Source organism: Echiichthys vipera (genome assembly GCF_963691815.1).
Source record: "Echiichthys vipera genome assembly, chromosome: 9".
Lineage (NCBI taxonomy): Eukaryota > Metazoa > Chordata > Actinopteri > Perciformes > Trachinidae > Echiichthys > Echiichthys vipera.
In genome coordinates this window covers 5,812,852-5,838,134 of record NC_139834.1, presented here as the reverse complement: position 1 = coordinate 5,838,134, position 25,283 = coordinate 5,812,852, and the positions used below count along the sequence as shown (strand labels likewise).

Below are 25,283 nucleotides of genomic sequence, written 5' to 3'. Positions count from 1 at the left end.
TCCCATAGACCACCCCATACCACCCTCAGACAGACGGTCTGGTCGAGCGCTTCAATCAAACCCTGAAGAAGATGCTGCAGAAGTTTGTGGCTGACACTGGGAGAGACTGGGACCAGTGGTTGCCCTTCTTGCTGTTCGCCTACCGGGAGGTTTCCCGAGCATCCAAGGGGTTCTCCCGGTTTGAGCTTCTGTACGGCTGGGAGGGACCGGGGCCAATGGACCTGCTGCTGAAGGTCTGGGAGGCTCCCGCAACTGGCGTCAGTGATCGCTGTGTGGTCCAGTTCGTGTTGGAGATGAGGGACCGGTTGGCAAAGTACCGGGACAAGGCCGAAGTCAACCTTCGTGAGGCCCAGCAGACCCAGAAGGCATGGTATGACCGACAGGCCAGGCGCAGAGAGTACCCGCCTGGCCAGAAGGTCCTAATCCTCCTGCCATCCAGATGACTGGGTTTCTCTGGTCCTTCGCCATCAGAGCTGTCAGCGGAGCTGCAATGGTGGCGAACTGTGGGACGAACCTCCTGCCTAGCCCATCCAAGCCGGTACCCCAGGTATTTTGCCTCCTCCCTGGCCCACTGACACTTTGCTGGATTCAGCGTCGGATTCAGCGCTGGAAGACCTGGCACAGCTGGCTGGACTGGACAGCTGAGAGATGGCCGAGAGCAGGTTCAGCAGAGAGGGTGAGGTCGGTGAGGGTAGACTCCTCTTCCCCTTCACTGTCCACCGCCATCACCAGCAGGAACCGGAACTGGAGCCTTCTTCCACTCCTTCAGCAGGTTGACGTGGTAGATCTGTTTTGCCTTTTTCTTGTCTGGTTGGTGTTACTAGTAGGTCACAGGGCCCATCTTCCTGAGGATAGTGTACGGGTCCTGCCATTTAGCAAGCAGCTTGCTGTGAGATGACAGTTAGGGGTCCCTTGGAGAGTTCATACCTGGGTGTGACCTATTAGGGGAGAGTTTCATGGCAGTTCTTTGTCTGTAAACATGCGCTCAGGAACAAAGGCTACCAGGCTTTCAGGCCTAGTCTTCTCCTTAGTCTGATCAAACAGAGTCCTTCTCATAATCAAACTGAAAGTTCACATTAATCCAGAAATGAACAATCATCTTTGCAAACAACAAGGACAAGAACCTTCTCTTTAACCAGCTTCCTTTTTTATTTATTTATTTATTTATTTTTATTATTATCTTTGATAACTATTGATGATAGCCAATATTTACTTGATTAACGATAAGTTTATTGAGAATACTCAATCTCAATCTGAACGTGAGTCAAGGCCCTACATTTAATTAGTTCTCCGTGTGAAGTTTTGAATAAATAAGTTATTAATTTTTTGTAATTTTTCTTTATCCATTTTTTTTTTAAATATTTCATTTGATAGTCACACCTTTGATCCAATTAACCAATTAGAGTACCTACAATACACAGACATGTGAGCTTTACACCTAAAGCACTTACTACACAAGAGGTGGAGGAAGCCTCTGCTACTGACCCAGAACTTGTAGAGGTACGCAAGGCAATCACAAATGGACACTTTGAGAACTGTAAATCATATGCACCAATTGCAAATGAACTGTGTGTAGCTGGATACATAGTGCTTAGAGGGAGTCGTATAGTACTGCCAAAGAGTCTACAGGCTCGAGCACTCACACTAGCTCATGAACGGCACTTGGGGATAGTGGGGAACAAACAACACCCCAGAACCAAGGTTTGGTGGCCTGGCATGGACAAAGTAGCGGAGAGATATTGTAAGGCATGTCATGGATGTCAAATTGTAGCCAGACCTGACCCACCAGAACCGCTGAGGACCACACCCTTACCCCAGGCCCTGGCAAGATATTGCAATAGATCTGCTAGGACCGCTGCCAACAATTCAATCCATACTTGGGGTAGTAGATTATTACAGTCGCTATTATGAGTATGATGTTCTGACCTCTACAACTACAGAGAAAGTCATTGACAGTCTGAAGTCAATCTTCAGCAGACATGGATTACCTGTCACGTGCCAATCAGATAACGGACCTCAGTTCAAATCTGACTTATTCAGGGAATACTGTGAAAATAATGGAATCAAACACATAAAGACAACACCAAAATAGGCTCAAGCTAATGGAGAAGTTGAGCGCCAAAACGCATCACTGATGAAGAGAATAAAGATTGCTCAAGCAGAGGGAATAAACTGGAGGTGTGAGCTGAGAAAATATGTGACTGTGTACAGGAGCATTGAACATGCCACCACAGGAAAAAGCCCTGCTGAACTTCTCTTTAATCAAAAAATAAGGGGAAAGTTACCAGACATCGGTGAAGCAAACACACCAGCGCTGGAGATACGAGATAGAGACGCAGAGCAAAAAGGAAAGGCAAAATGATATGCTGATGAACGAAGGGGAGCTCAATACTCAAAGATGGACATCAGAGTTCTTATACAACAGGACAAAGTGGACACATTCACCACACCATTCAAAGCAACACCAGACAAAGTTGTGAGTAAAACAGGAAATCAAGTTATGGTTGAATCTCCAGCAGGAGCATGCTATCGGAGGAACACCACACATGTGAAAAGATATGAGACAAACGGGCCTAAGGAAATACACAGTACACAGGGGTAAACACCGGAATTCGAAGACAGTGTACTTGATAAAGGAGACACATGCACAAAGGGATATCACGCATTCACCAAAGGAGAACTCTCAGATGTTAGAAATGCCAGTGACCAGAACTCAGAGGATCAAAGGGGCACCTGAGAGACTTGGTGATTTTGTACCACACATGATCTTCAAAAACATCAGATAAGGTGAAGTTTGTGTCCTGTAAGAAAAGCTGGACCTCTCTGTGCAATTCAAAAAGCCTCAAAAGCACCTTCCCTCTTGACAACCACCTCACCTCCGTATGAAGCAGCAGCTGGACTTGCACGCTGCCCATGTCATTGCAGAGCACCTGAAATAGGTGGGAATGCATCGGTCAGGCCTTAATGAAGTTCACAACTTTCACAGCAGAGTCCAACACAGACTTCAATTCTTCTAGCATCTTTTTCACCGTCAGGGCCTGGCAATGGATGCTGCAGTGTGTCCACTTCATCTCCGGTGCCACCTCACAAATTTGGGCTGCTTCTACGCTTTGGCAACCTGTCATAGCCCTGGCTCCGTCCATGCAGACCCCCACACAGACCATTCTCTCGAAAAAATGTATTCAGTCGGAATATGTGTTCCGCTGTAGTTCTGGTCTCAAGTGATTGACAGAACAGAACGTCCTCCTTAGCCGCGCCGTCAAATTCATATTTGATTAGACTAGCAAATTGGCCAAATCTGCAACGTCAGTTGTCTCGTCTAATTGGATTGTTTAGGGACTACTTTTAATGTGTTTAATCAGTGCCTTTTTAATGTCTGTGCCATGGCCCCTACTCTTCGAGACATTGTGTCATTAGAAAGCGGCACTAAGTTTAGCTTTTTTGGCAGCATTCTTCCCACACATGATGAGATGACGTCATCTCTTTGGCCAATGGTAAACACAGCTGTTCGGCGATCATATGTGCCTTACCGGCTTTCGCGATGCAGAGACTGGCGTGGTAAGAGGCTTCTTGAGCTTTAGCTGCGGGTGTAGCACAGGGTTGGATGAGGTCCTGCACTGCTTTAGGTCATCACGTTTCCTCTGGTTTGTCTTTTAGCAGGCAGTGTTTTGTTAAGATGTGATGGTTTCAAACTTTCATTGCTGAGAACCTCCCCACACACTGTGGCCGGGGATCTTCTTCCTTCCCGCTCCAACTGAATCCAAGTTTGATGTAATTCAAGTCATATCTCCTTGTTGTTTTGCACCATTTGGAGACTTCAGATGAGCTACCACTAGCACCTGTATGTTTTCCCTTCTCTCCAGATATGTAATGTTGAACCTTTTGGCCCATAGGCCTGAGTTTCAGGAGCAGGGAGGCCATGAAAGCAGCACAGGAGGACTGTGAGGGAAGCAAAGGTCAGCTACAGGAGAAAGGTGGAGCAGAACTGAGGGAGAACAACATGAGGGAGGTCTGGGAAGGTGTGAGAACCATCAACAATGGAGAGGGTGAACGAACTGAATTACTTCTTCAACAGGTTTAACCAGCCCCCACCAACATTATGGCAATGCCAGCCACCCCCTGCACACCGTCATTAGCACCCAGAGGAGCCTGTTCAGGGGAAGGCTGCTCCTGCCCAAATGAAGGACCAACAGGCTCAAGAACTCCTTTGTCTATCAGGCCATCACACTCTACAACTCCACACTCAGGGGGAGGAGGAAATAAAAAGGACAGAAGGGAAGTTAACCATGATTTAAGTGCATTTATTTAATCTTACTGCTCATTTGTCATATACAGTCATACATATTTTCTTTAACAATTCCTCTACATTTAACTTATTTGATGTAATTTTCCATGAATTTTATTTTACCTGTATCTACCTCATAAATTTGACTGAGTTTATTGTTTACTATATATATACACACACACTTTGTGTATTTATTTAGCTAAGAGTTTATTCGTTATCCTAGACTGTATTTTTTTTTTTATACCTCCCTCATGTTTTTGTAAGCTGCTGGAAACTCAGTTTCCTTGCAGGAGTCATCCCAAAGGGATCAAGAAGAGCTGTATACGTCTAAGTCTCTTTCACAGAGGGTCATATTCAGATTTCTTCTGGACTGAACTGTTGTACAGATTTTTTTTTTTTTTTTTAAATCACCGTCATTTTTCTTGCCATTCTCCAGAAGAATTACTGACATGGCCCATTCAGACAGGACTAAAACCTCAAGTAACAAGGACCATACCCCACATTAAACTAAACCTGTCTGAACAGGGCTTTAGACAGACAGCTTTATCAAACTGAGTGTATTAAAGAGAGCAAACAATGAGTTCAGTTGATGTGCAAACTTTATTTTTTTCACATTCATAATAAGGCACAGATCAGAGGTAACTGTGGAATGCATGCCTGTTTAATACTCCTCTCCATCATCCTCCTCCTCCTCCTCTCCCACACTATCAGCTCCAACCTCCTCATAATCCTTCTCCAGAGCTGCCATGTCCTCTCTGGCCTCAGAGAACTCTCCCTCCTCCATACCCTCACCCACATACCAGTGAACAAAGGCACGCTTGGCGTACATCAGATCAAACTTGTGGTCAAGTCGAGCCCAGGCCTCTGCAATAGCAGTGGTGTTGCTCAGCATGCACAAAGCCCTCTGGACCTTGGCCAGGTCTCCACCAGGAACTACAGTGGGGGGCTGGTAGTTGATGCCCACCTTGAAACCAGTGGGGCACCAATCCACAAACTGGATGGAGCGCTTGGTTTTAATGTTGGCTATGGCAGCGTTCACATCTTTGGGCACCACATCACCACGGTACAAAAGGCAGCAAGCCATGTATTTGCCGTGGCGAGGGTCACATTTGACCAACTGATTGGCTGGTTCAAAGCAGGCGTTTGTGATTTCAGCCACCGTAATTTGCTCATGGTAAGCCTTCTCAACAGAGATGACTGGGGCATAGGTGGCCAGAGGGAAGTGGATACGGGGATATGGCACCAAATTGGTCTGGAACTCAGTCAGATCAACATTGAGGGCACCATCGAAACGAAGGGAGGCAGTGATGGAGGACACAATCTGACTGATCAACCTGTTCAGGTTGGTGTAAGAAGGACGCTCAACATCAAGGTTCCTACGGCAGATATCGTAGATGGCCTCGTTGTCCACCATGAAGGCACAGTCAGAGTGCTCCAGGGTGGTGTGGGTGGTCAGGATGGAGTTGTAGGGCTCCACCACAGCGGTGGACACCTGCGGAGCTGGGTAGACGGAGAACTCCAGCTTGGACTTCTTGCCGTAGTCTACAGACAGACGCTCCATCAGCAGGGAGGTGAAACCAGAGCCGGTGCCACCTCCGAAGCTGTGGAAAATCAGGAAGCCCTGAAGACCAGTGCACTGATCGGACTGAGGACAGAGGGAGAGACACTGGTCACATGATACTGCATATAAACACATATTTTGGATTACCTTTGTACATACTTCATATTGTAAACTTCTGAACATTCAATCCTCTTCAATTCAAACATTACAGCTCTTTTTATTTTAAAAACATCATGTATAACTTACTGTAAACGTTCGCAGTACTTGTTTTTCCCTTTTCTTGTACAATATTCGTTATTCACCATAATACTAAGGCTAAATCCTTTAATGTGAAAACCTACTTGCCGATTAACCGAGTCATTTGATATTAGCATCTGCTCTGAATTTACCCACCAGTTTGCGGATCCTATCCAGCACAGTGTCGATGATCTCTTTGCCGATGGTGTAGTGTCCACGGGCGTAGTTGTTGGCAGCATCCTCCTTGCCAGTGATCATCTGCTCAGGGTGGAACAGTTGGCGGTAGGTCCCAGTGCGTACCTCATCTGAAAAGACAAAAACATTGAATCAGTAGTTGTTCACAGTTTACCTGAATGAACAGTCAGCCAGAGGTGATGACACTTACCGATCACAGTGGGCTCCAGGTCTACAAAAATAGCTCTGGGGACGTGTTTCCCAGATCCAGTCTCACTGAAGAAGGTGTTGTAAGAATCATCTCCTCCTCCGGTGGTCTTGGTACTGGGCATCTGTCCGTCCGGCTGGATCCCATGTTCCAGGCAGTAAAGCTCCCAGCAGGTATTGCCAATCTGGACACCGGCCTGACCGACGTGGATGGAGATACACTCACGCTGGAGATGGGGGGTAAAGAATGTTTAAAAAGACACTAGGCCTATATAGATTTACAGGTGCCTGATTAGTGTTCTTAACAAATTAGATGCTGAAGGCCACTCATCACATTTAGTATTAGTTTCACAACCCATATTGTAATAGACTTTTTAAAAAGTGTTTTAAAGTGTAGCTTATCAAGTTATCAAAATGTTTACATTAGCCGACTAACAATGTTAAAAACAAAATACAAATGTTGAATTTACGTTATCATCTCCTATAGTCAATACATCCTTGCCTAAAACAACATATCGATTTCATGCAGGTCATGCATGCTAGAAAAACCTTTTACTGAGTCCATGAGATAAACAATAATAAAAACAACGATGACAATGTTTTAAAAGTGTGAGCAGCAGAATTTTGTCTCTGCCGGAGCCTTTACGTAGACGGCAACTAAGCTACTGAATGTGTTTCACCATGGCTCTTTTCAGCCACACACCCTCCTTCTCCTGCCCATAACTGTGTTCCCTATCATAGGACATAGTTCAAGTAGTGCACTACAGTGTGTACGCTATTTTGTAGTAGTGTTCGAATTCTCTGTGGTTAATGTCATTCACTATAGTCCACTATAAAATACCCACAATACACAGCTAATTTGAGTGTACACATGATGTGCACTACACTGTACTCCCGCATACCACAATGCAATGCGGTCGTGTTTTACCGGAGGAGAAGAAGAGGTGCTAACGTTAGCCAGGGAGCTAACTGCGGTTACCAACAACCGTTACTCACGAGCTTACGGCTGTGAAGTAAATAAGCCGTGTGCTATTACAGCTGGAAATCATGACACACAACCTTTGTTAACAAAACCACACGTTAACACCATCGAAATCGCAACAATTTATTCGGGATTTAACATTGAAATAAACCAGCAACATCAACAGAACCTTTGGCCGTCCTCCTGAGTGCAGGTTTGTATCATGAACAGACTGAAAATGAGTTTACAGCTTCGTTTGTTTACATGATGCTGGACGCACCCGCTTCTGTCACACACGTACTGATGCAACGATTTGATAGAAAATTCCAGTGTAGTGTCTGAAATCTCGTTTGATCATTCCCTATACAGTGCACCATCTAATAAACACTATAAAAGGGAAGAATGATTGAGTGAGTGATTTTGAACACAGCTGGCTCCACAGCAAATAACTCCATTTTGGTAGAGTCTAAAATTCTGAATATCCGACGAGAGTCTGTCCTGGGGACCTGACACTCTATCTATCGCGAGATGGAGTGGGATATAATTTAAAAAAAAATCTAATAGGAGGCTTTGTAATTAATTACATCAATATTGGACACAAGCAGCAACATTTTTCAATTTAAATTGATTTTGATATGACTTAATATAAAATAATAAAACAATGCTTAGTACGGTATATTCAAGGAAAGTGGAAACCTAACATTGCACAAATATTTAAAATGATATCATTGGCATAAAATAAACAGTTTAACAGAGTGCTTTTTGTCCCATGTTTTCAAAAACACAAACAAAAATGACCCATCAACTATTGACAGTCCCTCTCAGGAGCGTTGTCTGTGCTAGCGTTGGGCGCTGGGGTGGAGCGGAGGCTGCAGAGCTCCAGTGGAAGAGGAATTCTTTCTTGCACAATTTTTTAAACAGACGTGCCATCTATCCACAGTTGCACTTGGTCGTTTCTTAGAGCTCAAATGTCCGCCCACTAAACCCAGCAACAGCTCATCATCTCGCTTCTCATCGGTTTCATTTCGCTAGTGTTGCGTCCTGTGCGTCAGTATTACGGGCCGGGTGGGAACTCCCTGCTGCAATGAGCATCGTTCCGCAATGAGTGCAAAGATAAATTGCAATTTTTTTTTATCACGTTATTTTTTCTGTAATTAATTAATCGTACTTAACGAGTCCCAACCCTAAAATAAATATATATATATCCGAGTGAAACCTGAGAGCACCTGAACGAAAACAAACAAGATTTCTGCTGGATCCCTACAGCAAAGGTCAGACATTTTTTGTTTTTGGTGACTAAATAAAAATACGATAATTACAGAAAAACACGACATTTAACTGTTAATGTTCCCTACTCACCATGTTTCCTGAAGTGTGTTACGTTTGGATTAAGAGGAGGAAAAAGCCACGTTAGCTCTCACTGTTGGCGTTAAGGAAACCAGTGTGAGAAGCAACTGATACATTTTTACCTTGCGGGGTTATTTATACTCACTTTCCCCACGCGGGAAACCGCTGCCGAATCCGATTGGCCGGACGTCAAATGAGCCCGCTTCCTATTGGTTGAAATTAAATCGTCATATACGCGACGAGCTCTACAGCAAAATGGAACATACGCACTTTATTTTCCTTGTTCTTGAGATTGCTCATTTATATGACATCTTAATTAATGTGTATGGGTTTAACTCCCAAGCAGAAAATATCACTTACATTGATACATTGGGAAATCGACTGCTCCACTGGCTTTCACAATGTCCAAATTCTTCAATACTATGTGGTGGAGATTTCAGTATTACACTGGATAATCAATTGGACAGGTGGCCACCGAGAAACGCTGACTCCTCCAGTTCTCATTTGAAGAGGTTTATAGAAAGAGATATTTTAACTGATGTTTGGAGAGATACACATGTATCACAGAAATCTTATACATGGTTCATTAAGTCAATGTCTAGCTTGTCACGTATTGATTACTAGCTGGTCTCTAAAGATCTGAAAAATGCCTTAAAGGACATTCTGCCTTCGCCATTATCTGATCATAAAACTATCAGTATAAATATTCCTTAACTGTCTTCCCCCTCCCCTGTTAAATCCTCATATTGGAAACTTAATAGCACCATTCTCAAATATAAAGATGTAACTACTGAAATTGAAAGATTGATCAGACACCATTGGAACAAAGCTCTGATCGAAAATGTATATAGCAATAATTGGGAATAAATGAAATATGAGATTGCTAAATATCTCAGGAAATACTTGGCACTTGGCAAAAGCGCAAAAAGCAGAAGAAAATGATACACTACTTAAGATTGGTTCTTTATTATCCAAACCACTAGAGGCTCTTAGTGAGTCAGAAAAGATTGAGCTCACTGAGCAACAGCATAGGTTGGATGAAATCTACAAGCAACAAGCTGAGGGAGCATTTGTTAGATCACATAGAAGGTGTGCAAGTACACCTAAAAAACAGACATATCTCTAATAATGTAAGGTTAGTTTTAGATGTATTAGATTACTCAGATCTTATTCAAGACCACATTTGTTTTCTTTTCCTAGACTTTTATAAAGCTTTTGATTCCTTAGAGCATGATTTTATGATGGTAACTCTCAGTAAATTTGGTTTTGGCAATTTCTTTTGTAAAGCAGTTAAAACATTAGGTACAAATAGAAATAGTTTTATTAAATGAAGTCAAGGTACCTCTCCAAGATTTCCCTTAAATCGTGGCGTTTGTCGAGGATGCCCTCTGTCTGTATACCTCTTTCTTCCAGCTGTACAACTACTTAATGTACAGATCAAAGCCTGCCCTCTAAAAGGTATTACTATTGACAATAGGGAAGTAATCATCAGTCAGCTGGCAGATGATACAGCTTTGTTTCTTAAGGATGCCTCTCAAGTGTCAGTCGCAGTCCAAACTATCCAGTCCTTCTCTAAAGCATCTGGGCTTTATCTAAATCTGAACAAATGTGAACTGTTACCAGTAAATAACGCTACAGTGTCCGCAATTTTTCACATTGCTGTGAGAGACTGTTACATATCTTGGTGTTCAAATTGTTAAAGATTGGAAGCTCAGAGGCACTTCAACTGTGGTTCCAATTATTGAAAAAACACCATAAGTCCTCAACCCCGGGCTACAAAGAGACTTATCTCCGAGGGGCAGGGTTCTGCTCACTAAGGCAGAAGGACTGTCACGGCTCACCTATGCTGCTCAATCATTGGATGTGAATAACTCCATATGTACATCTATTGATAGGATGCTCAACAACTTCTTAAGGAACAACAAGACACACTACCAGCGAAAATCTGTTGTTTGAAATGAATATGACAAAGGTGGACTACATTTTATAGACTTCAGCTCTCTTAATAATACATTTAAGATAAACTGGATTAAACAATATCTAAAAAAATCCAAGCTCTATCTGGAACTTTATCTCTCACCATGTCTTTTCCCATTAAGGTGGCCTAAAGTTCATTCTGCTCTGTAATTATAAGATTCAATTCAAATCCCACTTAAACTGTCCAACTTTCATCAGCAGGTACGTTTAGCATGCGCGCTCATTTACAAACATCATTTTTCCCCACAGAAATGCTATATTTGGAATAACTGTAATATCTTGTACAAGAATAAGTCACTATTTTATGATAAATGGTTCAACAATGGTATTCTTTTAGTGAGTCCATTTTTCAATTGTAGGGGACTCTTGTACAGTTACTCTGAATTTCTCGCCCGCTCTAATTTACCTGTAACTAACCTTTGATGCAATCCCATCCAGTAGATTTACAGTTGCCTGTATTTTCCCAGACCTTGTCTTTTACTATAAAATGCTTTATTTGGTTGTTTTGAACACAGTTGTAAAAATGAGGATGCTTTTTTTCTTATTCATTTGATTTTACTGTTAGCTAAATTTCCCATTCACAAATGTAAATTCACAATCAAAAAAACAAACTTCACTGTGTTTATGAAAGAAATGGAGGAACAGTAGATTTCAACAGTTTCCCCCTCACGGAACAAAAAAGCCATCCAAACTTTGAGTGTGTGCTGCACTTTTAAGGTATTTACGTCATCTGATCTCTTCTTCTCGCACCCCTTTATTTTATTACTATTTATTTACTTTTACTGCTGCTAATATTATTTTCATTTTTCTCTCTCGCTCCCCTTTCTTCTTCTTTTTTTCCTCTTCACCTCTCATCTCTGTTAATGTTTTGTTCTCTTTCGGTGTTGTGTTGATGTTTACACCAGTAAACCTCTTAACACACAACTGGACTTACACACATTTGGTTTGCCACAGCTCGTCTTTCACTGGCTCAGTGTTGAAGTCTCTCAGCATACTGTCCGTTCATTTGGAGGAATGTTTTCAGTTGTGAACCGCTAACACTGACCCGGAGCCGATGAACAGAACCGTCTCTGTGGAAAATGTGTAAGGGGACAGATTTTTTTAAAGCAGGTTTACAAAGTGAAGGGGGACACCTGACCTTTTCTGACCTCCGACAGACACTGAAAAAAATAAAATGTTCTGCCAAAGTCTGTGAATGCTTTAAAAGCTCATCGTCCCACAGAATTCCCATGTCTCCACTTAGCAGTTGAGCGTCAAAGAAGGGTATTTGCTTTCTGGCCTGCTTCCTACATGTTAAAAAAGGTGAAGTAGTAAAACAAAAGGTGTGGTATTTTCATTTGTATCTGCTGGTCACTTTCAATAAAGGTTTTTGGAAAACAAATGGAACATCTGCAGGTAACCGACGGTAACTGAAAAACCTTTTTATTCATGACTTTTTATTTATTATTACTCGTTTTTCTGCTATTTACATAAGTGTCGTAACATATCCGACTAAATTCAGTGTATTCAGATTCGCTTTTTGGTGTGTGTTAGATAAAATGTTTATTTTTGTCCTTTTTTGATGGAATAAATACTCAGCAGTGGTGTAAAGTAACTACGTACATTTACTCAAGTCAAGTTCTGAGATACTTATATGGACTAAACATGACTTTAGACTTAAGTCGATAAATACATGTATAAATACAGGAATGAATAAATACATGCAGAAATAAATAAAAAAGAATACATAAATGCTGAAATGAATGGAACCTCCTACCTCATTAACATTTGGAAACAGAAATACAGAAAGAAAGAAATGTAGGTGAACAAACATATAGAAAAAATGTAAAGCATTCATTTATTTTATTTATTCATGCATTTATTGAAACTTGAGTCATGTTTAGTCCTCCATAACTTTAGACTTCTACACTGCAGTTCAGAGGCAAATATAACGCTGACTCATCTGGTTGAGGTGGAGCTAGTTCCCACTACTTTACTTAAAGAGATGCCTTGTTCTTATTTTTGAGGTTTCTTGTTAACTCTAATCATGCAATTTCTATTACATTTAAGAGAAAAACATCTGTGATAGCCAATATTACTTTATTACATTTGGTACCAATATACGTCAGCACCTGGTGGTTTTACTTTCTCTCACATCTTCTTTCTGGTGAACATGAAGATGCTTTGTGCCCTCTGCTACCACCAGAGGTCCCCATTTATTGCAAAGTCAGAATGATAAAATTGTAATTTTTAGCCCACTGTTAGGCATGTGGCTTTGAGTATGGTGTGAGCAGAGTAACTGTACAAACCAGTTTGATACTGCAGACAAAGAAACACAATCTGCCCTGCTCTATTAAAGATACTACAGTACTTCTGCCCTGTGGGAATTGCATTACAGAGAGCAATAAAAGACAATAGTTCAGTCAATTAACAATTTAATCTTGAAGTTAATGAGAGCACGGATCAGTTTATTCCTCATCTCCCAAACTCCCAGCTCCAACCTCTTCCTGTATGTATGTAACAACTTCAGTTCCCTCCACCAAACTTACAACAGAGCTGCATTATAATTAGGGCCTGTTTTGCTTTAGAGACAAGTACGACTTCAGCCTGTGTACGCAAGGACCAATGTTTTAGAGTGCACATCTTTTCAGCATTCAAACTACTCTGCTGTAGGATTTTTCAGAGGCAAATGTGCAACCCTAAACTTATTTGGGGGGCACATATTTTTAACAATAATTGTGCATTGTATGCATTGTATTTTATTAAGAGGGCACTCAATCTCAATGCAAGTGCAATCAAACTGTATTCATGTAGGTCAGTGTAATGTAGAAGCCACTTTGTTTTGTCTGTTTTTGTGCATTTAATGAAATCAAATATTGTTCAATTGGAACATCAAAATTACAAAGCTGAAATTAAATAAAATCTTTTACAACACTTGTGATTGTGTTCACCTCGTTTTGCCTCTGTTGATTGTGGCTTAACTTGTTGATTCCATAATTTTCATACAGTATCAGTCATTATCTACTTTAGTAACAGCAGAACTAACCATTTTAAACGCCACCTGTCTGCCAGCATGAGACCCCCTGACCCTTCATTGGGCCACAGTTAAGAGTTAGACCTCTGTCCTTCATATGTAAAGCACTAATCACACCTTACAGGAGTAAATTTGAGATCTGTAACATCTGAAGCTGTAAAAGGAAATTTAGTAATTCATCTACCTGCAGCCATTTAAAATTGTTGGCCACTGCCAGATCTGCTGAACATCTGTTGAACACCACTGCCCCCAAGGGACTAGGAAGTAAGCAAGAGAACCTCTATAGTCTAATCATTTTAGATCAAACGTGACCAACTGAGTAATCCATTTTAGAAAGAACTGTGTCAAACAATGACTGTATCAAAGCGCGCAAACAATGAGTTCAGTTTGTGCAAACTTTATTTTTTCACATTCATAATGAAAAGGCACAGATCAGAGGGAACTGTGGAATGTATGCTTGTTTAATACTCTTCTCCTTCATCATCCTCCTCTCCCAGACTATCAGCTCCAACCTCCTCATAATCCTTCTCCAGAGCTGCCATGTCCTCTCTGGCCTCAGAGAACTCTCCCTCCTCCATACCCTCACCCACATACCAGTGAACAAAGGCACGCTTGGCGTACATCAGATCAAACTTGTGGTCAAGTCGAGCCCAGGCCTCTGCAATAGCAGTGGTGTTGCTCAGCATGCACAAAGCCCTCTGGACCTTGGCCAGGTCTCCACCAGGAACTACAGTGGGGGGCTGGTAGTTGATGCCCACCTTGAAACCAGTGGGACACCAGTCCACAAACTGGATGGAGCGCTTGGTTTTAATGTTGGCTATGGCAGCGTTCACATCTTTGGGCACCACATCACCACGGTACAAAAGGCAGCAAGCCATGTATTTGCCGTGGCGAGGGTCACATTTGACCAACTGATTGGCTGGTTCAAAGCAAGCGTTTGTGATTTCAGCCACCGTAATTTGCTCATGGTAAGCCTTCTCAGCAGAGATGACTGGGGCATAGGTGGCTAGAGGAAAGTGGATACGGGGATATGGCACCAAGTTGGTCTGGAACTCAGTCAGATCAACATTGAGGGCACCATCGAAACGAAGGGAGGCAGTGATGGAGGACACAATCTGACTGATCAACCTGTTCAGGTTGGTGTAAGAAGGACGCTCAACATCAAGGTTCCTACGGCAGATATCGTAGATGGCCTCGTTGTCTACCATGAAGGCACAGTCAGAGTGCTCCAGGGTGGTGTGGGTGGTCAGGATGGAGTTGTAGGGCTCCACCACAGCAGTGGACACCTGCGGAGCTGGGTAGACGGAGAACTCCAGCTTGGACTTCTTGCCGTAGTCGACAGACAGACGCTCCATCAGCAGGGAGGTGAAACCAGAGCCGGTGCCACCTCCGAAGCTGTGGAAAATCAGGAAGCCCTGAAGACCCGTGCACTGGTCGGACTGAGGACAGAGAGGGAGAGACACTGCTCACATGAGATACTGCATTTAAACACAGATATTGGATTACCTCTGTACATTGCTCATACTTTATATTGTAAAATTCCACACATTCCGTCCTCTTCAATTCAAACATTACAGCTCTATCTTAAAAACATTATGTATAACTTACTGTAAACGTTTGCAGTACTTGTTTTTCCTGCCATTATATTAGTAATGTGGCTCTGATTGTTGCTTGTATAATTGTGATCCTTCTGTTTGGTGATTTATAACACCTTTTAACACTCATTTATCCATGTGGGGATTGGCCTTTCAATACCAACCTAAACATTAAATTGTTTGATAATACAGACTGGCACGCTAACAAAAGAACATTCAGGCAATCTGCTACAGTGTGTTGGTAACACATGAAAACCATGATTACTTTCCTTTTTTGTCAACCCCACCACCAATGTAAACCTGGGGGATAAACTGCGTACTATGTTATTCACCATAATACCTAGGCTAATTCCTTTAATGTGAAAACCTATTTGGTGATTAACCAATTTATCTGATATTAGCATCTGCTCTGAATTTACCCACCAGTTTGCGGATCCTATCCAGCACAGTGTCGATGACCTCTTTGCCGATGGTGTAGTGTCCACGTGCGTAGTTGTTGGCAGCATCCTCCTTGCCAGTGATCATCTGCTCAGGGTGGAACAGCTGGCGGTAGGTCCCAGTGCGCACCTCATCTGAAGAGACAAAAACGTTGAATCAGTAGTTGTTCACAGTTTACCTGAATGAACATTCAGCCAGAGGTGATGACACTTACCGATCACAGTGGGCTCCAGGTCAACAAAAATAGCTCTGGGGACGTGTTTTCCAGATCCAGTCTCACTGAAGAAGGTGTTGTAGGAATCGTCCCCTCCTCCGGTGGTCTTGTCACTGGGCATCTGTCCGTCCGGCTGGATCCCATGTTCCAGGCAGTAGAGCTCCCAGCAGGTATTGCCAATCTGGACACCGGCCTGGCCGACGTGGATGGAGATACACTCACGCTGGAGATGGGGTGGAAAAAAAAACATTTAAGACACTAGGCCTATATAGATTTACAGGTGGCTGATTCTTGTGCTCATCTTAACAAATTAGATGCTGAAGGCCACTCATCACATGTGGAGAACTGCGCTAGAGTCAGCTAGTTTGACTCATAGCAAAATTTATGTAAATAATTCAACAAACACTGAAATGTAATTTTTGTGTGCACGTTTTGCTGTCCATGTTTTCATACAAAAGTAGCACATGAAAGATTAAATATAAACCAACTCTTAGTGAATAGGTTTTGTTTGAAAATCCTGCGGTTACATTTTCATGAGGGCCTGGCCTCTTCAAAGAGGTGGTGCAACAGATGTTTCCGGATGAAAGCACATTGAGCCAACATGACACCATCTGGGTCAATGTGCAGACAGGAAACCAAGTCTATGGAAGAAGGCTGGGTCACCAAAAAAAACAAAAACATACGTCCATGAGATTTGGGGTAGGACACATGCGCAGTAATGCCAGGTCTGCTGGCGTGCTACCATAGAAGGAGAATTAATTTGTTATTATTCGTTAATTTTTCTATGCTTAATTAGAGCTGCACCGATCCAATACGCGCATCAGATATCGTATGAAGGAGGCTGATCCAGTCATTTCTTTTGTATTAGTATCATACAAAGTTATGCAGTTACAGCGTTTTAGACACGTAATTCTATGTTTGCAAAACTGGTTAGGATTTATATTCCATTTTAAAATATCTGTTTACAGTGCACTTTACATGGAAGTGTTATTTTTTTGCTGCTAATGTACACTATTTGTTAATAAATAATATCAAGTACTTTTATATCTGTGTTTGTTTGTTACCTTTTTTTTAACAAGACTTGATATTTATGTCAAGCCTGATGCCTTCACTCAAATGGACAGGTGTAGGCTTCAGTCATTCAACAGTAGGATCGGCCAATACACCCAGCCTCGGTATCAGATTGGATCAGGAAAAAAACTGGACCGGCGCATCTCTAATTGTTCTTTATGTTATTATTATTATTTCTAAATTTAGAAATACACTTTCTGCACTGTGTATTCACTCTAAAACATGTTATAAAAGTAGTGTAGATGTGTATAGCTTCAATAAACATTTGAGAGAAAAAAAAAAACATTGAACATGGGGATGATTAATTAATTTCACTGGAGGTGTCCGCAGTCTTCCTCGGGTCGGAGTATGTTGTATTCGAAAATAACTATAAATAAATCTAGATCGAGTGAAACCAAAGGAACCCTCCATCAGCGCAGCTCAAGTTCTATTGCGCATGCGTTGCAGGCCAAAGCCCAGACCTTTGTTTTTGGTGACTCCGCCTCCTTTCAATGGCCTTGCAGGAAAGCCGGAAACCGGCAGCTAAGTTAGGACTTAACGTTAGCTTGAATATGTATTGTGTCCTATCGAGTTAAACCTAACTTACCAACATTACATTATGGTTTAAACGACCCACTTAACAACAAGTGTGGTTATCTTAACCGTCCTACACTTAACGGCCCTAAACTGATAACAGCGAATTTAACGTTGGTTTAACTGGGTGGCTGCCTCGTGATGACGCAATTTAAATAAAAATATGATAAGTACAGAAAAACACGACATTTAACTGTTAATGTTCCCTACTCACCATGTTTCCTGAAGTGTGTTACGTTTGGATTAAGAGGAGGAAAAAGCCACGTTAGCTCTCACTGTTGGCGTTAAGGAAACCAGTGTGAGAAGCAACTGATGAGTTTCCCCTCGGCGGGGTTATTTATACTCTCTTACCACGCGGGAAACCGCTGCCGATTCCGATTGGTCGGACGTCACATGAGCCCGCTTCCTATTGGTTGAAATTGAAACCTCATATACGCGACGAGCTCTAAGCAAAATGAAACATACGCAGATAACTGACAGTAACTGAAAAACCTTTTTATTCATGACTTTTGATTTATTATAACACGTTTGTTTTGCTATTTACATGAGTTTCTTAACATATCCGACTAAATGCAGTTTATTTCAGATTCGCCTTTTGGTGTGTGTTAGATAAAACGTTTATTTTTGTCCTTTTTTGCCCAACAAACTGATGGAATAGATACTCAGCAGTGGTGTAAAGTAACTACGTACATTTACTCAAGTCAAGTTATGAGATACTTATATGGACTAAACATGACTTAAGTCTCAATAAATACATCTATAAATACAGGAATAAATGCACAAATAAATGGAACCTCCTACTTAATTAACCCATGGAAACAGAAATAAATTAATGTAGGTGAACGAACATGTAGAAAAAAATGTAATTCATTCATTTATTCTTTTATTTATTTATACATTCATATATGCATTTATTTTTTATACATAACTCCATAACTTTAGACTTCTACACTGCAGTTCAGAGGCAAATATAACGCTGACTCATCTGGTTGAGGTGGAGCTAGTTCCCACTACTTTACTTAAAGAGATGCCTTGTTCTTATTTGTGAGGTTTCTTGTTAACTCTAATCATGCAATTTCTATTACATTTAAGAGAAAAACCTCTGTGATAGCCAATATTACTTTATTACATTTGGCATCCAATATACTTCAGCACCTGGTGGTTTTACTTTCTCTCACATCTTCTTTCTGGCACAAGGACAGTTTCTGCCCCTCTGCCATAAGGCTTTGGAAAACAGCTAAAGACTCACATATGCGTTGCACCACTCCCTCCATGAAGAGTACATGTACATGTGCCCTTTGCTACCACCAGAGGTCCCCATTTATTGCAAAATCAGAATTATAAACAAACTGTATGAAATGCAGATGCAGGGTCATGAGGACTACCGTACAACTGTGAAACGGTCTTTAACGGGTGCATATAGTGAGTTTAGTGCTCACTGACAAGTTGAATCATATATTGAACTTGCAGGTGTTTCTGTGGAGAGAGCCAGATGAAGCTGACAGGCAGAAAACTTCTGTTGTCAGGTGAACACACCAGTGACTCATCTCTTCCCCTCTGATATTTTTATATTTGATATATTTATTTATATTATACTTGATTTACTATTTGTTTTATACCATACTGTACCACTCCATATCAAACATTCTACACCATAGACCTACTCTATTATTATATATCAAATTATACTATATTATATACATACAATACTGAACCATACCATATAACATTTAATATTATATGCTGCTGCTGTACTATATTGTTACACTTATAGTATAATATTACTACATTAACAGTGCCTTTTATGCCTCATACTATACTATATTGTTATATTGCACACGTGCAAACTGGTCACCTTTTGGCTACAGTCACATTTTCATGTCAACCAGGGCAGTAGAAGTGAATGAAGAGGGTGTTAGTTTTGTATGTTGTCACCTTTTTCACTACTACAGAGTTTGTTGGTCAGATATTGTCTTATCACATCATATCATGTATTTCCATGTTGCTATATTAACACTGACCACACTAAGTATCATTACTCAATCACAGTATAGCCCACATTATCCTGGTGTACACCGTTTACATACAGTGTATACTAGTCCTGCTTCTATTCATCATATGTGTCAGTTTACCTAGTACACACCCCTTCATCTGGACTTATTTGTGCCTTTCTTCTGCTGCAGCACTTGAATTTCCCCTCTGAGGATCAATAAAGGCTTATCTTATAACAAATACTCTTATTTCACTCAAATCTTATATACAATTTTTTCTGCAATGGTTAACTATTACTCAGTTAGTTGGGACTGAAATATTTCCTGTAAAGTTTTAACACTTTATCATATTAAATTTGTCTTCATATAAAAAAACCTTGTAATCAGTCTAATGAACCCTTTTATGGGGGAAGTACCGAAGATTAAGCAGGGTTCAGATTCTGACTGTATCCAGCCTCATATATATTCTATGAGATTTCTTTTTCTTATCTCAGCGTGTGTCGTTGCATATCATATCCCTGTACAATCATAACACCTTCTCTAGGCCATGGGCAGGTGTGAGGAGAGCAGCCTAAGTATTAGTCCAATGTATGACATTCTACGTGAATTGATACTGCATTCAACTGGCTCATAATGATAATAATAATACCTTTTATTATTAAAGCACTTTTCATTGAGAAAGTAACCCCACAGTGATCCAGATTAAACCAAGATTAAAAACAAGGGCATACAGACACAAAATTTAAGAGAAGGCTTTTGCAAAACCCATTTAAATATGAAATTGAGTATTTATAAAAAACATACTGTGTAGTGGTTAGCACTGTCGCCTCACAGCAACAAGGTTCCAGGTTTGCATCCTGACTGGGGCCCTTCTGTGTGGAGTTTGCATGTTCTCCCCGTGCGCACAGGTTTTCTCCGGGTTCTCCGGTTTCCTCCCACAGTCCAAAGACGTGCAGGTGTTCGGTTAATTGATGATTCTAAAATCGCCCGTAGGTGTGAATGGTTGTCTGTCTCTGTTCGTCTCTATGTGCCCTGTGATAGACTGGCGTCCTGTCCAGGGTGTACCCCGCCTCACGTCCGATGTCAGCTGGGATAGGCTCCAGGCCCCCCCCCCCCCCACGACCCAGACGGGGACAAGCAGTTGAAGATGAATGAATGAATGAATACCCATTTTATCATGTCTGCATAAACACATACAAATGAAAAAAGTGAGGCTTAAATCAATTCAGTTCAATTAATTTATAGTGCCAAATTCTACCATAAGTTATCTCAAGACACTTATACATATATAGTGAAAGCCTAGACAACACTATGACATATTTATGATTTACAGAGACCCAACAATTCCTTCATGAGCTGCAACATGTTACAATATCTATAATAATGATATTTATATACAGTGTTTACATTTTAGATTATAAAAATACAAACTTCACTAGTATATTACATTACAACAATGAAAAGCATTGAACTACTATTCACAATAAGGGCTGTGGAGCAAGTCTGCATTCAAAGAAATGTACACAAACGTGATATATGACACACACAGAGCTAATGAGCAGGTAAATAGCCTACACCACATAACAGACAGAACATTAGACACCGTTGCTATTGTATTTAACAATGTCACCAATCACATAGGTTGCTCAAAAGCATTATTAGCTTTGTACCTTGGTTCCTTTTCTTCTCCGGACAGCTGCTCCACAGGGCTGCATCTGTCTGGCATCAGTCTCACGGCGCGTGATGGAGTGATGTTGCTGCCGGGTGTCGGTGCAGGCATACTGATAATCTGTGCGGGTGAAAGATTATTCTGAAATTAATGGTAAATGGTAAATGGACTTGTACTTATATAGCGCCTTTCTAGTCATCTGACTACTCAAGGCGCTTCACAGTGTCTGTCACATTCACCCATCCACACAGACATTCACACTGATGGCAGTGGACATCTACAGACCATCTAATCTGGTCTAACCATTCACACCACATTTACACACCCATGCGCAGCACGGGGAGCAATTCGGGGTTCAGTGTCTTGCCCAAGGACACTTCGACATGTGGACCGGGGGGAGATGGGGATCGAATCACCAATCTCTCGAACAGAGGACGACCCACTCTGCCACCAAGCCACAGCCGCCCATAATTAATCTCACTATGTTGGCCAGATTTAGTTCTGACAATGTCATCTAGGTGGTTAATCAAACTGCGGTAACGTCAGCCACCGATTAGGCGGCAGTAGCTCAGCCCATAGGTGACTCGACTGGGAACCGGAGGGTTGCTGGTTTCAGTGGTGGCTGAGAGGTGCTGTTGTGCAAGACACCGAACCCCCAACTGCTCGGGGCACTGAGCCATTGGCCCCCTCGCTCCAACATCTCTCCATTAATTGCATGTATAGAGGTCCTGTTTGTGCATGTGTGTATAATAATAATAACAGATAGAAAAAAATGAATTTCCCTTGCAGGATAAATAAAAGGAATTCTTCTTTTTCTTCTTCTTGGAAAAGCCCCCTCAAGCCAGCCGCCGCTTAGTGTCTGTTGTACGGTACGGGTGCCCGACTTGGCCAAAATGGATGGGAAAGCAGTTTTTATACCCGGTGCAACGGTAAAACACAAGGGAAATTATAGGTTTGAAAATATTTCAATGGATTCTACAGTGATCCTGACTATCATTATGGAAAATATCAAGACATTTTACTGTATCGTTTTTATCATAAATTCATTTAAAAAATCCCTCCCAGTGTCAAAGTGCATACTATGGATGCATCATTTCCTGATTTTCAAACATTAATTCAAAATCCTTCCTTAAGAGGTTCCTGTGGGCTATCATTGTCTTTGAGCTTCACTGCAACATTTTCAATTTTCTAAACACACTCGCGAGTACACTGAAAGATTACTGACTCTGTTTATAATAATAGTATCATAATAATGATGTTAGGGATTTGTCTCCAGTACATTCTCAGGAGTTTCTCCAGATGCCCCTGGATCAGGGATTTGTTTACCCAGGTCTGGTCCAACACACACAAAAATGATTAAAGCTGTCAGATAAATCCTCCATATTAGAATTGTCTTTGTCCTTAACAATAAAATATTTAGGGCAGTTTGTTTTCCCTGGGCTATTTCTGATAATACCATGAAGTATACCCCATATTCTTTTTATATTGTTTTTGTTATCATCTAATACATTCTTATAATAATCTTTCCTGCTTGCTCATATAATAAGTTAACTTATTTTTGTAGTTCTTGTATTTATTTTCTGAATCGTTAGTTCTTTCTTGTGAAATCTCTCTTTTGCAGGCATTTTGTAATCCCTTTGTAATCCATCGACATTTAGTATGTATTGGTTTTCTGTTAGATTCTTTGATTGGACAGTTTTTATCATAAAGTGACTTAAACAAAGTAATAAATGTTTTCATGCACTATCAATGTCTCTTTTACGGTATATTATGTCCAAGGTTCGTGCCTTTTTTAGTGCATTGATGGCTTCACCCGATCTCACTCGTCTGTATTCTGTTAGTTTGTATGGTTTGTTGCTTTGTGCATTTCAACAATTCTGTATGTTTACTGTGACACACTTTAAGTCTTTATCAGGTATAATATGTGGATTTTATCCCTAACTTTGTGTATTTCTCTCCTCAGGTCAACATCCTGTCCTCCATTTTTGGAGTTGGTCACTGTTGACTTGCTCTTTATTCCCCAAATTCACGCCTTTAAATATGGTTTCAGGACTGGAACAGTAGGTGCAGCCCTTTCTGAGAACTACATTTGTTCTCTTGCTCTACTTTTTTTCTTACAGCAAACAGCTAACAAAGTCCAAACCTACTTTTTTGGTACTATAAATAAAACTGATTTAATTGAATTAAAGAAGCCAGGTGTTGCATTGCCAGCTACGAAAAACACATTTGAATAACTTCTGAAATGCCAGACTTGACAATGTGGTGTCTACAGACAGATGATTGGTTGATAATTTGATTTTAAGGTTCCTCTGTTATTTTCATATTAAAATAAACATGAAGACATACAAAAAAATCTTCAGAATGTTTTTTTTTTACATCAAAACGTTATTATGACTGTTTTAGGTTTTCTCTACGTGGATGAGCAACCATAACTGGGAGGGATTTTGAATTGAATTGAAATTGAATATTTTCCATAATGATAGTCAGGATCACTGTAAACAAAAATCCATAGTAAATATTAGCAAACATCTTATAAAATTATTTTAATCAACTTTTTAATCACCAGTATGCACTTTGACACTGGGAGGGATTTTGAAATGAATTTATTATAAAACCATATCGTAAAAGGTCTTGATATTTTCCATAATGATAGTCAGGATCACTGTAAACAAAAACCCATAGTAAATATTAGCAAACATCTTATAAAATCATTTTAATCAACTTAGAAAAGCAGGAAATGATCCATTCACCAGTATGCACTTTGTCACTGGGAGGGATTTTGAAATGAATTTATTATAAAACCATACAGTTTAAGTCTTGTTATTTTCCATAATGCTAGTCAGGATCACTGTGAACAAAGAAACCTATCATTTTGATCATGTTTAACCATTGCATCGGGTATAAAAACTGCTTTCAACACAATTATGGTAACTTCGGGCACCCGTACTGTAAGTTCAGGAATAGATGCGCAACCAGCGGGGGCTGGCGTGACCGTAGTGTTAATACACAGCCTGCTAACGTAAATAAACAACACAAAGCAAACACGGACTAAACGAAGTACCGTAACCCACTAATCTAATGTTATCGTACATACTTTACAGTAGGCAACGTTAACGGTGATTACCGGGCCAAATCAACGTTTGCTCAAGACACACCACATCACAGTGTACATTACACTCATGTTAGCTTAGCTACAAATCACTGGAGCTAGCTGTTAGCACACCCCACTTAGATAACATTAAATATAGTCTAATAAGTCACTAATGTATAGCATAACTTTATTTATGGTTCGATACTCACATGATCAACTCCATGTTCGGCACATCAGGGTGCTGCTGTGTGGAGCGGGAGAGAGGGTACAGTCCAGGTAATAGATGGGGCATATCCAGATATTAGACGGGGCCCTTTTGCCGAAACTGTTGAACCGGTCTTCGGAGAATTGAGAGCTGCATATACGGGAGTTGTAGTATTACTACACTACTTTACCGTACATGGGTAATACAATGAGGATACTATTTCCTTCATCGGTGTTTGTTTTAGACCAGAAACATGACGTCGGTGGGTTTTGACGATAAGTGTGCATTGTTTTTATGCAAAAAAATCAATCTGGTATTTTTAATACATTCGAGTTTATCCTTAATCTACAAAATGCATTAAGGGCACTCAAACTCATTGTGGAAGCCATCTTGTTTTGTCTGTTGTACTACCTTTAATGAAATCAAATATCATTGCTGATTTTGAATATCAAAATGACAAAGACCAGTTAGACCTCTGTTCTTCGTATGTAAAGCACACAGTAAATTAGTAAATGTGAGATCTAACATCTGAAGCTGTAAAGTAAATTTAGTAGTTAAACAACATCTGTTGAACACCCCTGCCCCACGTGACTAAAGTGAGCAAGAGCACCTCTAGTCTAATCATTTTAGATTACACGTGACCACCAAATTAAAAAATCCATCTTAGACAGACA

General features: G+C 40.8%; 2 protein-coding genes across 2 annotated transcripts; both read right to left on the bottom strand.

Moving 5' to 3' along the window:
* Positions 1 to 4,946: 4,946 nt before the first annotated feature.
* Positions 4,947 to 8,871, bottom strand: LOC310952097 (tubulin alpha-1C chain-like; the record flags this gene model as incomplete). Its single annotated transcript, XM_083920595.1, has 4 exons — positions 8,785 to 8,871; positions 6,469 to 6,691; positions 6,240 to 6,388; positions 4,947 to 5,930 (listed from the first exon to the last, which is right to left on the bottom strand). Exons 1-4 carry the CDS (start codon positions 8,785 to 8,787, stop codon positions 4,947 to 4,949), a joined length of 1,359 nt encoding a protein of 452 aa, XP_083776721.1. The 5' UTR covers positions 8,788 to 8,871.
* Positions 8,872 to 13,244: 4,373 nt separating this feature from the next.
* On the bottom strand, positions 13,245 to 17,980 carry LOC310952095 (tubulin alpha-1C chain-like). Its single transcript, XM_083920593.1, has 4 exons — positions 17,868 to 17,980; positions 16,010 to 16,232; positions 15,781 to 15,929; positions 13,245 to 15,201 (listed from the first exon to the last, which is right to left on the bottom strand). The coding sequence occupies exons 1-4, from the start codon at positions 17,868 to 17,870 to the stop codon at positions 14,224 to 14,226; spliced, it is 1,353 nt and encodes a 450-aa protein (XP_083776719.1). The 5' UTR covers positions 17,871 to 17,980; the 3' UTR covers positions 13,245 to 14,223.
* Between the last annotated feature and the right edge of the window lie 7,303 nt (positions 17,981 to 25,283).